The sequence below is a fragment of the Caenorhabditis briggsae genome, assembly GCF_000004555.2.
Source record: "Caenorhabditis briggsae complete genome, chrII, whole genome shotgun sequence".
In the NCBI taxonomy this organism is placed as follows: domain Eukaryota; kingdom Metazoa; phylum Nematoda; class Chromadorea; order Rhabditida; family Rhabditidae; genus Caenorhabditis; species Caenorhabditis briggsae.
The window spans coordinates 3930648-3947201 of NC_013486.2; the positions used below are offsets into that span (position 1 = coordinate 3930648).

Sequence of the window (16554 nt, forward strand, 5' to 3'; positions counted from 1 at the left end):
CGTGCGGCAAAACCGTGCCGGCCAGGGTTGCAATTTAGGCTCCGCCCACTTTTCTCCGGAGTTTTTTTTTCCCCGGAAATTTTTTTCTCCCGAATTTGCGGGGTCTCAAATTGAGAGACGCAGAGTTGCGAACGCGCTCCATCGCAAAAACTAGTGGAAATTTGGATTTTTTCAATAATTTGCCTCGAAAATTAGCTTTACAGAACTTCCAAATTCAAGTACTCACTCCTGTATACTTCTCCTTATTATCGGCAGTTCTGGCGAGCTGCTCCGGCGTCATGTGCTCTTTCTTCCATTCGTATGATCCCTTCTTCGGCTCCTCCTTTTGAACACCGGCGGCATTCATGAGAACGGTACGGAAAATGCCCATTTTGAAAGGAATAAATTGAAGCTTTTGCTGGAAAGATTGGATTAAAAATAGAGAAAAAAGATAACAAGTAGAGAAAAAAGAGAAAAAGAAAAATCATGAATGGTCGGACCGATTGAACGGATACAAATAGCAAAAAACGAAGAAAGTATATGAAAAATTAAAGAAAAATTTATACAAAGAGCTGAGAACCGTAAAAATTGAAATTCTGTCTTTTAAAATAAAGACTTTTACATCTTATGAACAACGACTCCAGCGTCACGATCACGAGCGATTTTCTGAGCCATCGCACGTTCGGCAATGTAGAATGTGGAGAAGAAGAAGATGGAAGCGGTGACGATGAATACGACACGCATTCTGTCATGCATTCGGTTCATTGTGCCATGGCTGAAAAATAGGAATTAAGCTAGAATCATTGATTAAAAATTCCCAGAAAAAAAAAAGAAAAAACCCACTGAACAAATGGTGGAATATCCTCAACCGATGGGTACAACTTGGTAATAACCAGAAACTTCTTCTGCCATTTCGTCGGCACTTGTCCGGTCTCTGAATCGGCGGCTCCAGTGAAACGAGAATCTTGAACCGTGTGCTTGAAATCGTCTTTTGTTGCGTACGTCACACGATGTTGATCGCCTTCGGCTTGCTGTTGTTGAGCCATTAGTTCAGCCTGAAATCTCAGATTTTAGGCTTTTTGGTGTTTTTTAAAGCATTTTTAGCATAAAAGTAACTAGAAAATCAAATTTCCTACCTTTTTCTGTGCCATTTTCGCCTCCAACGGATCGAATCTGCGAATCGCCATCGAAACGGCCGGTGTCATTTTCGACGACGCCGCCTGATGTCCTCCGCATCTGATAACTGAAGATAGCATTCTGAAAACGTTATATTTTATACAAAAAATTTGTTTAGGTGCAAAAAAAATAACCAAAGTGATGCAAGAAAAAAAAAGAAATGGGGGAAGAGAAGGACCGCCCGTTTTTGAGGCGCAGGAAATTTAGAGGGGAAGAGACGCAGATGTGGATGCAAAGTGCTTTTTTTTCGTTTTTTTGTTGAGTGTCTGGGACTACGAATATGACTAATTTACAAAGCAGAATCGAAGAAAGAATTTTAAAATTTAATTAATTAAAAATATCGCGCTGCAAGCTTGCTCCATTGCCATTTTTTTCGAGAGGGAATTTCGAATTTTGCAAGCTTTTTTGCAAATTAGGAAAATATTTTTTAAACGGTTTTTAAATCAAAAATTATTTAGAAGACCTAAAAGAAAATAAACTCACCAAAGCGATAAGGAACCATTAAATCAAATCGGTGAAGATGACAAAACAACTAGGGTCACACCAATTATCATCATTTTTTTGAATATTTTAAAAAGAAGCAGCTATAGGCGGGGCATGATCTTGGTGAAGTTCTCACTAAATTCACGTCGAGTGGGTCTAAAAATCCTTCGGAAAGTCACGTAGGCCCGATGTCTCGGTCGGTTTCTAGTGCACTAAAATGATGACAAACTGCTGGCTGGGGTGTTTCTCTCATTCTTTGAACCCGATCTGTTCTTTTCTCAAGATCAAAAATTTCCTCTTTGTTTAATGTGAAAAAGAGATAGAGAATTAGATACAAGGTGCATGTGAAGTGCAAGGGATTAGGCAGATTATGAATTCATAAGAAAAAATAAAAACTTTGAAATCTGAATCTTTTTTAATTGAATTCCCACAAAAGTTTGGGACTTCGTTTAAAAGTTTTAGAGAGAACATAAAAAATATAAATGAACGATTTTCAAAAGTTATAATTCAGTTGTTGTAAGAGATCAAACAAAAAATCGAACATTACAAAAATATTTTTTGTTCTCTTTTTGCAGGTAGCATCAACAAAATCACCACCATGATTCTCTAAACAAGTTTCTACTGGTTTTCTCTACCTTCTCTTTTTCCTACACTCTCTCTCCTTTCTTATCTATCTTCCTCCATAAAACTTTCACTAGACTATCCATTTCCTTTCTTCTTCTTCTCCAACCAACTACATTCCCACTACAACCCGAAATTGTAGTCCGCTCGCATTCTATATTTACACTTGAGTGTACATTCTCTGAGCTCTCTTTCTTGCACTTTTCACGTCATTTGAACTCGGGCAAGTGTGTTTAATGGTGGCCTGGAAAAAGCTAGGCCATAGAAAGCTGAACATTTTATAAGGATAGAAGAAAGGAGCATTTCAAATGAAAGGAAAAAGAAGAAGGATGATCCAATTTTTGAAAAACAAGGTTTCGAGAAATCCCTTTTTTGAACAGTTTTTCTATAACTTTGAAATATGCAAAAGTTTTCAAAATTGACATATTTTTGTGAAAAAAACATCCAAATGTAATTTGCTCAATTGGAACTCAAGAAGTTAAAAATTCGAAAATTCGAAAAAATAATAGCAAGTCTTCCAATTTAGTTTCAAACTTTGATTTAAGAAAAAAGAAAAGATCAACTGAAATATTTTCAACACCCCTATTGAAGTTCAAGCAACCAGTAATATACAAAAGTTGAAATCTGGAATTTTCAGAACAAAAAAGCAAATTTTTAAAGTTTGAGAAAACTGTACAACAAACTTAGTGGACAAACCGTGTAAAACCGGTGATAGAAGCCCTCTAACTTTGGCTCACTTTATCTCGGTTCTTGTGAAAGATATCAAAAAGTAGTCAACAGATTAATTGTTTATCATAATATCAGCAACATTTTGTCAGCTATTCAGTTGTACAGAAAAAACATGCATTGAAGGTAAGTTTTTTGTCAGTTTCAATTTTCTTGAAAATTATATCAACCGCCACCCTCTACTTACCCTTCAAGCTCAACTATCTCTTTTCCTGTAATAGATATCAAAATTATGTCAACTAATAAAACGTTTTTCATGATATCGCCTACATTTTATCAGTTGACACATTTTTGATATCTCCTCCAGAATTTGAGATAATTGAGCTCAATGTTTTAGTCGAGTGTGTCGTTCTATTTCATTTACGCTATTTTTTAAAGGTGGGGGGAAAGGAGATTTTATGGGGGATTTTTGGGGCCAGAGTATGCATTCTACCGTCACGGTGTACAACGCTTAATGTCACTCTGCGTACAGATGTCGCCCTCGCCTTTATGTATGCAATCGGGCAGCGGCTTTCTCTTTGCACGCGTAGCTCAGTCGGTAGCGGCGCCGCACCTTCAATACTTGTCTCGACAAGTTCAACTCCTTGAGGAGCATATTTAAACGGGATTTCGACAACATTATTTTTCTCATGTCCCCCCACCTTTAAACTTGAATTGACCTGTACTCATATCTGTTTGTCCAGATATCCCCATTTTTTTCCTTCTAAATCTCTCACTTTTCACACTCTCTGTCTTTTCCATTCCTCGTGACAAACAAACAATGCCCTTTACCCCGTTATTCTTATCGTTCTTTTTTTCCATGACGCAACATTCCTACACCGTGGCTGTCTCCTGTCTATTTGTGTCTAAAGTCCAATGGTTTCCTTTCATTTTCTTCTTTGACTTCCTTCTAAAAATTCTTCCATTTTCAAAATTTCTGTTTCAGATTAATATGTTTGTACAAAGAAGGTTATCGTCTAGTATCACACGGGTTATTGGCTGGAACTTTAAGAATATCCGATCGAAAAATGATTCTCTAGAAGTAACTTTCGAGGAGGATGGTGAGGATTTTTTAGCTTTTGGTCCCTATATGTTCAATATTTTTCTCCAGGAAAACCATCAAAACTGATAATGCCATTGGCTTGGCTTCGTGACCATTGTACATCGAAAACGCACTATCATTACCCGACGAATCAGCGAAAATCGAATTGTACGGATCTCATGAATTTGTCTAGAATAGAAGGATCTGATAAAATTTCAATGGATCAGAATCAGAAATCTTTGATTATTGATTGGATTGATGGACATCGATCGGTTTTTGAGATTGGAGATGTTGTTGGGAAAGGCAGAAAGAAAAAGGGAGAAAAAATGGATGGAGTTTTGAAATTATGGGATTCAAAGACATTGGGAGGAGTTCCAAGAATCGAGAAGTGAGCTTTGAAGTTTTTGAAACTTTGATGAATTTCTAGGTTTTAGAATTTCAGAACTTTCGATTTCTAAAACTTGAAAATTCAAATACATTGATTTTCGAATTCAGTAACTTTTCTGAATTAAAAAAAAAAAAGTTTGGAAAAAATGTTTCCAGATCGAACCTCTCGCTTCAATCATTCTCCGAAAATCTGGTAAAATATGGAGTTGTGATCATTGATGGAATTGAAGGAACTGCTGAGGCAACGGAAAAACTTTGTCAAAGTTTAGTTCCGGTTCATGACACATTTTTCGGACAATTCTGGGTATTTAGTAATTCCGCAACGCAGGTGAGATTCTTTTAAAGACTTACCGTAAGACACTATTAAAGAGGCCCACACTGTCAAGTTTGAGCTAAATTATTTTAATTTCTATGCAATATATCGAAAATATGTCAATTGATAAAACATTTTGAAATCATGATGAACAATTTATCAGTTGACAACTTTTTCATATCTTTGACACGGACCGAGATAAATTGGCTCAAAGTTGACTGTCAGGCGGCACATCCATTAGAGAAATAGTACGATATTGTATGATTCAATGACCGCTATATGCTGGCCTAGAACAGCAATTGAAAAACTTTGGACATCATTGTAAAAGTAATTGATTCAGGACGAGCCCGCTTACGAAGACACTGCCTATGGAAATGAGGAAATCGGACCTCACACAGATGGAACATATTTTAATCAAACTCCTGGTATCCAAGTTTTCCATTGTCTAACCCCAGCAAACGTTGGGGGAGATACGGTAGTTGTGGATTCATTTCATTGTGCTCAAATTCTCAAAAATAAGCATCCGGAGCATTTTGAAACACTTTGCAACACAAAGATAGCTCATCATTATCTAGAAGGTCTCCGCCTGGCAGCCAGATCCAAAGTGTTAGTTTGGAGAAACCAGTCATTGAGATGGACTCATTTGGGAATATTCTGCAGATACGGTAAAACTTTAAAAATACTAAATTTTCATTTATCGATAAAGCGCATTTGCAGTTTCAACCCTTACGATCGTGCTCCTTATTCTTGCCTCTCATCTTCTGAATCTTCGGCTTCTGGCGCTATAAAATTCTACGAAGCGTACCAAGAATTCTCCAGAATATGTCACGATCATCTGAACGCTTTAACAGTTTCTCTGCGTCCTGGATCTGTGATTTTTATCGACAATTTTCGGGTTTTACACTCTAGGACAGCATTTCAAGGATACCGAAAAATGTGTGGATGTTATTTATCGCGAGATAATTTTATGGCGAAAGCCAGACCGTTTTTTGATGGGAATGTGAAAGAGTTTCTGTGATTTTTATTGTTTGAAATAAATTATTTGAAGCTGTACCTTTGTGTGAACATGATTGCCAGAATGAGCAGAAATTTCAAAAAAAAATCTTTATTCATTTAATTTTCCGAACATTACAATTATCATTATACCTTCTATCCTTCGTCGTTTCCCAACCTCCTTCGCTCGCTCCTTGCTTTTCGTTGCTGGTTCTCCACCGACGTCCTCCGCGCCTGAACGATGTGCGGTGGAGACGTGGGTCCTCTCACGTCATCAATCGGAAACCGCCGGGGGAATCGAACTCGTCCTTTCCATTATGGGGAATCATTATGGGGAATCGAACTCGTCCTTCCCCCCGTGGTCCCACAACCGCACACGTTATCCTCTCGGCTACGGGGACGCTGACAGGTGAAGACGTAGAAGACTTATAAGAATATAGGTTCATCTGGAGGTGAAGGAGGTCCGGTTGGCCGGATGACGTGCGGGAGGGTGGCTGAAAACCAAGTACCGTACCCTATTGATGATATGGGGGCAGGAAAACCCTTCAATATCAAAATCTTTGGAACTCTCGATTCGGTACAAATAAGGCTTTTTTTGTACTTCTGATTTGACATTTTTAATTACTGAATCACAAATCAAATCTCGGTAATTCAAAAAAATTGAAGCCAATGTTTCAGATTCCTTCGCTCGAACTTTGCTTGTCGTTGCTGGTCCTCCAGCGACGTCCTCCGTGCCTTAACGATGTGCGGTGGAGACGTCGGACCTCCTCACGTCATCAATCGAAGACCACCGGGGGAATCGAACTCGTCCTTCCCATTATGGGGAATCATTATGGGGAATCGAACTCGTCCTTCCCCCCGTGGTCCCACAACCGCACACGTTATCCTCTCCGCTACGGAGACGCTGACAGGTGAAGGCATAGAAGACGTACAAGAATATAGGTTCATCTGGAGGTGAAGGAGGTCCGGTAGACCTGGTGACGTGGAAAAGAGAGACGAAGAGGGCCGAAAAAAGTACAGTACCCTAATCATGTTTTGTTTCAAAAATTATATCAGGTTCAAGAATTTCGAAAATTTGAATTTCAGGATTTCAGAAGTTTACCAGTCAGAATATCTGAAAACTTTAATAGCAGCCTCACAAACTCTGGAATCTCAGAATTCAAGAAAAATGAACAACCAGAATCTTGGATCTTGAAATCTCAGAGTCCAACAATTCAACTGTAAGAATTTGAACATTTCGGTTACTTGAAAATCCCAGAATTTTGAAATCTGAAAATGGCTTATTTTTAAGGGCCCATTTTTAATACCCAATTCAGGAAACTTGATTCAAAACAAAAATATTTATTATGCCACATAGAAAAAAGTTGTCAAATCACAGAATTAGATTGAAGCTGCATTGAAAGAAAAGAAGAGAGAGAGAGAAAGAAAGAAAGAAACGAACATTATTATTACAGATTTTCAGAGTCACAAATTCAAAACAAAGTGGACGATCATGAAAAAGGAAGAACAAAGAGACACCAAATATTTATATGAATTTTACAGTTTTGGAGGAAAAACCAATTTCTGATATGTTTTTTGGAGAAAATGAACAAAATGGACTAGAAATAAGGATTTTAAAATCTAAAAGGCCTGAAACTGATTCTTCAGAAAATAGTGAAATGGAGGAACCCGTAAAAAAAGAAGAAATTTCAGAAAGAATATTCTAGAATGGAAAAAAAAAGAATTATTTGTTATTGACATGATACTCCACAGCGTTGTTCTCGTTTTGACGAGTGGTGTTTCGGCGGCGGAAGGAGAATTTGCTCTGAAACTTTTAAAATTTTGAAGATTCAGGATTCCAGGATTCCAGGATTCCAGGATTCCAGGATTCCAGGATTTCAGGATTCCAGGATTCCAGGATTCCAGGATTCCAGGATTCCAGTATTCCAGGATTCCAGGATTCCAAGATTCCAGGATTCCAGGATTCCAGGATTCCAGGATTCCAGGATCCCAAGATTCCAGGATTTCAGGGATCCAAGATTCTGGAACTCCAGGATCCCACGATACTGGGATTCTAGAATTCCGGGATTTCAGAATTCCAATCAAATTTCTCACCCTAAACGAGCTCTTCTCCTTGATGGAGTGTCGATTCGACGGTGGACGTGACGTCTTCTGACTATCTGTATCTTCACTATCTTCTTTATCATAGATCCGATAGTCTGGATTAGTCATGTACCAGTGCAGCATTACATCGTAAAGATATTTGTACTCATCCTGAAAATAAAGTACGTTGGAACGAATTTGCATTGAGCAGCTTATATACCTTCATATCAATCAATTGAGGCCGATTGATCCTCATCATTTTGACAGCATGGAATACATCGACTTCATGATCAATATCCATCTGGTCTATGCAGATGTTCGCTCCAATGTACACCCCGACTCGAGACACTCCGTTGCTGAAATAGTTGTCAATGGGGCGCATTTTCCATCTTGCTAAATAAACATACTGTGACATGACAATGGTTGGCTTGGTTTCCGGACGATCCGGTGCTCTTTTTCTCCAGCTTCTGGCCATTTTGATGACGTCAATTAGGCCGGTTGTGGAGAGGGGCACCTTGTTTTCAATAGGCCACATTCGGACCTGGAATTTGAAAAAATACGTTTTTATACAATTATTTCGAAAAATAATGATCTCTTTCTTTTTTAGTTAGGACGCCCTTTTGAGGACGAAAAGCCATAACCGGCGCCCACTCATAAATTTGACCCAAATTATCTCAATTTCTGTAAGAGATATCAAAAATCTGTAAATTACGAAACTGTTGGTGATATTATGACAAACATTTTATCAGTTGACAGATTTTTGATATCTCTCATAGGAACCTAGATATACGAGTTTAAACACAAGTATAGAGTGGGCAAATACCGTATGCGCCTCCAAAGTAAGGGCGCCATTTAGATGTACTGACAGGAATCCACTACTTTAACACAATTTATCTTGATTGCTGTAAGAGATAACAAAAAGTGGTCAACTAACAAAATACTGTTCATATTACGATACATATTTTTTTGTTTATTACTTTTTGATATCTTTTACAGGTTATAAGATATAAGAGCTCAAAGTTGGAGGCGCCTTTAAAGTCGAGGTGGGTGCCGCCCACTGACTTTGACGTAATAAATCTCGCTTCCTGTCACAGCTATCAAAAAGTTGTCAATTGATAAATTGTTTATCACCAGTCGGTTTACGCCCCCTGTCGGGGGCTCAACCTCCTGGCTTCCACTTTCTGTATCTTACAATTTTATTTCTAATTTAAAAATTTTCGAGTTTCCGAATTCACCAAAATTTGTGAAAGTTTTGCATACTATCAATTTTCTTCGAGGAATATTTGATTTCCTAATTTTCAAAATTTCCAAACTATTGAAAAAAGATTTTTTATGTTCTGAAATCCGGAGTATGTGAATTCCCGGCTTCCTGAAGTTTCAAATTTTGGATAACTAAATGTCAGGTTCACTAAACTTTCTGTTCTCCAAAAATTCTGAATTTCGAAATTTTCGAATTTTGAAAAACAGTCGGTTTGCGCCCCTCCGGGCTAGGCCTCCTAGCTCCCGCTTACAGTACCCGTTGTCTTATAGACAGGTTTTGCCATTTTTCCAGGACTATTTTATTTTTTCATGGTCTGTTAGGAAATTTTTCGATATTTTGGTTATTTAGAATTTTTAGAATTCGGAAAGTCGGAAGTAAGAAAATCCGGAAATTGAAAAAGTAAGACACTCGCAAGTTCAGAGATTAGTAAATTTTTAAAAATCAGATGGAAAACATTAATTTTGAAATCTAGAAAAGTGTTTCAATCTGTATGTGTCAAATACCCAAATTTTGGTATATCAAATTTTAAGGAATCGGAAAATTCAGATTTTTGCTTACTTACTAAATGCCGGGCTGGCCTGAAACGCAAAATTTATAGAATTTCGAAAAAGTTTAGAATCGAGAATTTGAGAACCTGAAAAATTAGAAATTCAGAAATTCAACTATTCGAAACACAGTCTCGTCGAAAAGTTTTTGGAACTTCGGAAAATCGGAAATGTATATTTCAGAATTCGAAAACTCTAAATTTCGAAAATTTAGACATTCCGAAAATTGAAAACCTGAAATGTTGGAAAATCTGAAACTTTGAAATTTTTTGGCTTATTCGGTAAATAAGATCTCAGAAATTTATATATTCCACAATTTGAAAGATGTGAAATTAAGTTCGGAAATTTTAAAAATTATTCTGAATTCTGAAAAATCGATTGATCACAAAGGGCGCTGTCATTTTCCCTCGCATTCTGTTTCTTTCTTTTTTTCCTTTTAATTTCTTTCTTCTACACTGTTTCAGAATTTTTTCTTCCTTTCAAATCTTTAAAATCCACACTAAAAGAATATTTCCACAAAAATCCTTTCTCTCAAATATAGCGTGGATAAGAAAAAAAAATTGGGCGGTTAGACGGAAATGACGTGAATATTTCTTCAATATTTTTCTAAAAATTTGCACTGTAGAAATTGAAGAACGTCTCTAGAAGACGTCAGACAAAAATTTCGAAAGAATAAATATTCGGGTATCGTCTAGCTGCTATTTCGGGTTATCTGTGAAATTTGGGAAAATTTGGTTCATTCTGGACTTCGTTAGGGAAGGTGATACGGGAACAAACGGACACACTCACACACAGAATTTGGTGATTGTTAATAGTAAAGATAATATCACCAATATTTTATCAGTTGACACTTTTCTGATAGCTTCTACTGTAACCGAGATAAACATCATTACACATCCAGTTACCTGAATAACACAACAAATTCGGACTTCTGCGTCAATTTGCTGATTCTGTGCACCCGTGGCCATGATGTCGCTGATCATGAATGTCTGAAAACATTCAAAATTAACTTCAAAACTTTAAAACTTCGCAGCAAGTGGGTGTGGGAAAAGCCTTCACTCGTCTGGTTAGTGTTGAGTTGAGGAGCCGGTAGTGTGACTTCTAGAAAAACCAGTGTGAGGTGGCTTGGGGAGGGGCAATTTTTGGATAGTTTCAAACCATTGGAACGCCTTCAGAAGTCTTGAGAACTTCCAAAAACGTCCCAATTAATGGAAAAAAAAGAAAAACAAAATTAGCAGAGTTGGCGAGAGAGAGTTAGACAACGAGAGACATACTTATTTTGGCAAATGCGCTCTACCGAAAATTGGGTTAGGGTGAGAAGCGTTTTGTTAGAGCATGACATGAAAAAAGAACATAAAACAAAGCGGACCAGCTTCTGAATTTGTTTAGTTGTCTCTTTTTGAAGATCTGCCTTCTCTCTGCGTATATTCAGAAGGCGTTTGATATCGGCGGCTCCTTTCTGAAAACGACATCTGGACATAACGGACATAACGGACAGACAAAAAGGACTGAAATGAAAAAATTACAGAAAGAAAAATGTTGAGCGCTTATAAAAAAGTGGACACAGTTCCCCACCAGGTTCAAAAAAGGCGAATTCTGACACTGCACTACATGACGACACTTGGCAAAATAAATGAATTGGACCATCATGTAACGTTTTTTGGCACTATTTTTTAGATATCAACTCACTAGTTTTGACACCCCCTTACCCTCAGGGTCGACCTTCATTGGCGGAACCTGGTGGGGCTGCAAAGAGATTATGTGTGTGAAAAAAGTTAGAATGAGAATTAGAGATGTGTGATAATGATGACCTAGATTTCTAGATGGTTGCCTAGAATTTGGGTAAAAACCAAATCCAAAAAACTGAAAATTGAACATGTGATAAAAAATGCATACTGTAGAATTTCTGATAAAGTTGCACCTTTTTCGGAAGGCTCAATTACCGTCAACACACCTAATAGAATGCCCCAAACAGTCAAGTTTGAACCAATTTATCTCGGTTCCTATGAGAGATATCAAAAAGTAATAAACTAATAAAATGTCGCTCAAATTATGATACAAAATTTTATCAGTAAACCACTTTTTGATATCTTTTACAGAAACCGAGAAAAATTGGTTTAAAGTTTACGGTCAGAGTGTAACGCACGGTGTGCACAAGGGAAGAGAGCGAGAGCGCAGAGAAACGAGAGTGTCTCGTTTTTCTGCGTCTTTCAACTGCTTGACTTTAAGGGTCCAAATCTCAGAAACAGTTTAAATTCTTGGAGACTGAAAGCCAATAAACTTTCACACATTTTTTAAAAATTCCAATATGTATACGCCTTTAAAGTTAGGGCGCCCTTCTGAAAGCGAGATGCTCCGACTGACCCCACTCATAGACCTGAACTTATATATCTCAGTTCCTGTGCGAGATATCAAAAACTGGTCAACTGTTAAAGTTTTGCTGATATTATGATGAAAATTTTGTTAGTTTACAATTTTATGAAATCTCTCACAAAGAGCGAGATATAAGGACTTGAAGGACGTTGGCGGTTTGGGGGGGGGGGGGCGTAACTTCTAATTGGTATCTGAGTTCAAGTGCATTTTTCTTATTCTAGTGTTAAGATACAAAAATTTTGTCTATTAATAAAATAAAGCTCTTGAATTTTTACACATTTTTATAGTTGACAATTTTTTCGTATCTCAAACGTTGAAGAAGTTATAAGCTCTAGAAATCATGGGATTCGGTGGCTAGTCTAATCACAAGTTCAATTTTCAGTTTTTGAATTCTGAATTTTTTTGAATTTTCAGTGATTCTAGATGAGATGAATGGGTGAAACGACACCACACGCACAAAAAATGAAAATCAACAAATTTTTAGTGTAAATCCCAAAAAAAGAGTAATTTAAAAATCAAATTTTAGAGATCATGAGGATAGGAAATATAATGGAATTCGGGAAACGGGCGGTATTTGGGTGGGAAATAAATGACCGGAATCGACAAAGGGTTTCTCGGTTTTTAAAAAGGGAAAATCTAAAAAAAGTAAATATCCGGGGAAGAATAAAGGAACACGCTCTCGCTCATTCTAGACACCTCTCGATATGGGTCCTCCGCTGATCGACTTCGTCGTTTCAGTGCTCCATTGCCACGTGGCGACGCTGGCGGCAAATTCAAAAACTGACTGCTCGACGTCTTTCTAGCCGGACGTGGAGGTAATAGAAGATTCGTTGAGATGACGTCATCGTCTTCTTCGTCAGAAGACGTTGAATCGTGAGGCTCGCGGAAGCGGCCACGATACATTGGTTTAAAACGGAACGATTGTCCGGGAATGATATCCGGACGAGATTGATACCCGGGGACACCTTCTAGAGTTGGAATCTTAGCGGCGGGTTTTGCGTTCGGTGGATCGATCTGTTGTTTTTGAAATCAGAAAAGTAAAAATGTGAAAATTATATGAAATCACTCAACTGAGAAAAAGAACAATGATGAAAAAAAGAAAGAAAAATAAATGAAAGAAAAAGAGATGTGGTAGAAGTTTGATTCAAAAAACTTGAGAAATATAGATTGCTCACCCGTTTCATAACCTTGACCATATGGCTCGTCATTGCTGGATACTGATGATAGTTCATCACTTCCACAATGAAAGGACCGTAATTTTGTTTGCCCTTGTTGTGGATGAACGAGGGGTAGTGCTGCAAATTTCAGAATTTTAGAATTTTTCAGGATTCACAAGATTTTCAAATGTGATGAAATATACCATCAACTTTGATCGCATATATCTCATTTCCTGTGAGAGATATAAAAAATTGGTCAACTGATAAAATGTTTATCATATCATGAAAAAATTTTTTGAGTTTATCACTTTTTGATATCTTTGACAGAAACCAAGAAAAAATAGCTCAAAATTGAATTATGCCGGCCGATTTAGGGACTACCGGAACTTATTCTTGAAAAGGGTTTTCAACTTTGAGCAAATTTATCTCGGCTCCTGTGAAAGATATCAAAAATATGTCAACTGATGAATTATTTATCATAATATCCGTAATATTTTATTAGTTGACCTCTTTTTGATATCTTTTACAGAAAATGAGATATATAAGCTCAAAGTCGGCATTCTATTATGGTGTTTACAGTAAATGAGCCTTTTCAAATTCCCCGTTTTTTCAAACCAATTTTTCAAAAATACCATAAAACGCACTCTCGTCGATCCTTGATTACTCAAATTAACCACCGTATGACATGCATGATCATAAATCAGTGTCCAAAACGAGTCAACCGTGCTCTGCTTCGGCCATTCGGTCACAATGAATTCGGCTTTTCTAGTAAAACCATCGACCTGAAACACACATTATTAAACTATGAATGTATACCAGTTTATCATGTTATCATTTTATCACTTTTTCGTCCTCACCTCCACTGCATTGATATATGTATAATCTTTGCTTTCTCCATGCAATGTTTGAAGGTATGGCCTTGCGTGGTCCGCTGAAATTTTTTTTGCTTCAATTCAGAAGTCCCTTCCCATATTTTCTAAAAAAAGAAGTCAAAAAATTCTTACGCGGTACAACCATCACATCTCGATTCTTTCCTCGATTCTCGAGACGATGACCTCCGGCGCAGTCACCGATTCTGAGTGTTGGCGTCAGATGCATCAGAAGCTAAAAGAGAATAGGTGATAAAAAGATTTTATGGAAGCCTGCGCCGATGTGTCAGTACATCATAAACTTTTTGTTTTTCCTTTCTAATGACCGTGTCGTACAGAAAGTGAAATTCAGATTGTGTTTTTTTGATTTGAAGATTCAAATGATTCAGAGATTTTGAGATTCTGAGATTTTGATACTCTAATATTTTAACAATAAGGTTTTGAAGTTCTGAAATTTTGAATCCCTAACATTCTGAAACTCTCAAATTTTCAAACTCTGGGGGAATCGGAAATTCTGAGATTTTGAGATTCTGAGATTCTGAGATTCTGAAATTCTGAGATTCTGAGATTCTAAGATTCTGAGAGTCTGCGATTTATGAGATTCTGAGATTCTGAGAGTCTGAGATTCATGAGATTCTGAGATTCTGAGATTGTGAAATTCGTGAGATTCTGCGATTCTGAGATTCTGAGATTCTCAAATTCTGAGATTCTAAGATTCTGAGAACTTTTGGAATTCCGAATTTCTAAATTTCTTGGATTCTGAATTTTCGGACTTCTGGAATTCAGATCTTTTGGATCTCTGGTTCCGAAACTCTGAATTCCTGGTATTCCGAATTTTCGAAATTCTGAGGTTCAGAGTCACAAAAATTAAACATTTTGAGTCTCAAAACTTTCAAACTTTTCAAACTTTTCAAACTTTTTACAACCTAAAATCCCTAAAAACCTTCTTCCATATGCCATACATCACATCATGATTGTATCCTCACTTTCGCTCAACTAAAAAAGGCGCGCAAATCGTCTAGGATGGATCCCTATCTCGATTCCCCGAGATAGTTGTTTTCATTCTCTCTCTCTCTCTCCCTCATTTTCCTTCATTTTCCCCCGAAGAACTAACCTTATTTTCATGTGTCTCCTGACTTTCCAAAAGCTCTCGATTCTTCTTCGCTTTGTACATACTGGATCTCTCTTTCAAAAGATGCATCTCAATCGGTTGCACGTTGCACATCACCGCCTGAAATTAACCAATTTCCTAGTATCCGGATGTCCGCTGATCCTATTGCGCCACACCGGCGCCATATTGTATATGACTATTAAATTTAACTATCGCTTTTTTCTTCACTTTCTCAAATCCATAATCCCATGGCATTTGCCGTATTTCTCAAGGTCTTGTTTCCCTCATCATATAACAGACTTCATCATAACTTTCTAATCCGTTTCCTCCTTATCCTCTTCTCCTGATTTTCCCCTTACACCTTTGGTTCGGTTTCTTTCACAAACCTCTGACAATACTTCATAGATGAACATGTACTGTTCGACGCTGTCAATCAGATGTGGCCGTGAGTTGACCAACGTTTTGGCGTACTCGAAAAAATCCAGTTGTCCGGTTTTCTTCATTAACTCGAGATTGGCGTCAAGGGCAAGAAACGCACCACTTCGACCGGCGCCATTGCTGAAAATTTTAAGAGTTTTGATGGTTAACTTTCTGATTAGTTAGTGTAGAAGTAGCTCATAATTTTTCGAATTGTCTGAAAACGTCAGAGCATGCTTAGCTAGGTCAGAAGTTTAGTTTTGTAACAGTTAATTTTTGGTAATAAAACGACCTCAAAACTTTGAGCTAATTTATCTCAGTTTCTGTCAAAGATATGAAAAAGTTGTCAACTGGTAAATTGTTTATTATAACATTAAAAATATTTTATCAGTTGACATATTTTTGATATAAGAAGATGACATTTTCATAATTTTTAACATTCGTTCGAATAGAGGCCAGCCTACAAACTTTCCTGTTGGTTCACAGAAATATAAGAAACATAGTTTCTTCGGGATTTATGTGTGAGAATTATACTTCACAAACATTTTTTCACCATTTTCATCATGAAACAATTCAAATTGGTATTTTTTAAGTTTTTTCATCAGAAATTCAGGTCAACAAAACAGATAAAATTTATTGAAAAAAAAGTAAAAAAAAACAACAACAAAATAATAACGTGAGATATATTTCCGTGAACCTACAGAAGCGATTCCGAGATCGCTTCTGGGACTTTTGAAAAAAGAAGCCTGAAAAAATAAATATATTAATATTTCCCGTGAACCTACAGAAGCGATCTCGAGATCGCTTCTGGGAATTTTGTGAGAGCGAAAAATCATCCAGAATCGATCTCTTCATCAATTCTGTAAGTTCACGTAAATCTGCCAATTTTCGAAAAATATCGTGAAATTTTGAAATCCACAAATTTTTCATTCTGAAAATGGGCATCCTTACTAGTAAGAGTATCGTGTTTCGTGATTCAATGCGAATTTTTGAAAAAGGCAAGAAACATTTCTAGCTGCATTGTTCAAATATTTGTAATA

The 16554-nt window shown here is 37.1% G+C and overlaps 4 protein-coding genes across 4 annotated transcripts in view; 1 reads left to right on the forward strand and 3 right to left on the reverse strand.

The window, feature by feature from the left end:
• Positions 1 to 370, reverse strand: part of CBG00617 — a gene marked incomplete at both ends in the record, with an annotated part of 2010 nt that extends 1640 nt beyond the window's left edge. Inside the window, one exon of the mRNA XM_002630161.1 lies at positions 227 to 370. Within this exon, the coding sequence (XP_002630207.1) occupies positions 227 to 370 (144 nt within the window). The remainder of the gene's footprint in view (positions 1 to 226) is intronic.
• Positions 371 to 597: 227 nt separating this feature from the next.
• On the reverse strand, positions 598 to 1235 carry CBG00616 (the record flags this gene model as incomplete). Its single annotated transcript, XM_002630160.1, has 3 exons — positions 598 to 754; positions 823 to 1034; positions 1116 to 1235. The coding sequence occupies 3 exons, from the start codon at positions 1233 to 1235 to the stop codon at positions 598 to 600; spliced, it is 489 nt and encodes a 162-aa protein (XP_002630206.1).
• Positions 1236 to 3916: 2681 nt separating this feature from the next.
• On the forward strand, positions 3917 to 5724 carry Cbr-gbh-2 (the record flags this gene model as incomplete). Its single annotated transcript, XM_045241937.1, has 5 exons — positions 3917 to 4025; positions 4076 to 4394; positions 4550 to 4721; positions 5047 to 5312; positions 5424 to 5724. The coding sequence occupies 5 exons, from the start codon at positions 3917 to 3919 to the stop codon at positions 5722 to 5724; spliced, it is 1167 nt and encodes a 388-aa protein (XP_045091614.1).
• A 1698-nt stretch (positions 5725 to 7422) lies between these two features.
• The window catches only part of CBG00613, a gene marked incomplete at both ends in the record, with an annotated part of 28321 nt that continues 19189 nt past the window's right edge, over positions 7423 to 16554 (reverse strand). The window contains 11 exons of the mRNA XM_045241938.1: positions 7423 to 7503; positions 7794 to 7952; positions 8002 to 8137; positions 8189 to 8322; positions 10493 to 10576; positions 13136 to 13255; positions 13762 to 13899; positions 13975 to 14048; positions 14122 to 14221; positions 15101 to 15217; positions 15484 to 15655. Of these exons, the coding sequence (XP_045091615.1) occupies positions 7423 to 7503; positions 7794 to 7952; positions 8002 to 8137; positions 8189 to 8322; positions 10493 to 10576; positions 13136 to 13255; positions 13762 to 13899; positions 13975 to 14048; positions 14122 to 14221; positions 15101 to 15217; positions 15484 to 15655 (1315 nt within the window). The remainder of the gene's footprint in view (positions 7504 to 7793; positions 7953 to 8001; positions 8138 to 8188; positions 8323 to 10492; positions 10577 to 13135; positions 13256 to 13761; positions 13900 to 13974; positions 14049 to 14121; positions 14222 to 15100; positions 15218 to 15483; positions 15656 to 16554) is intronic.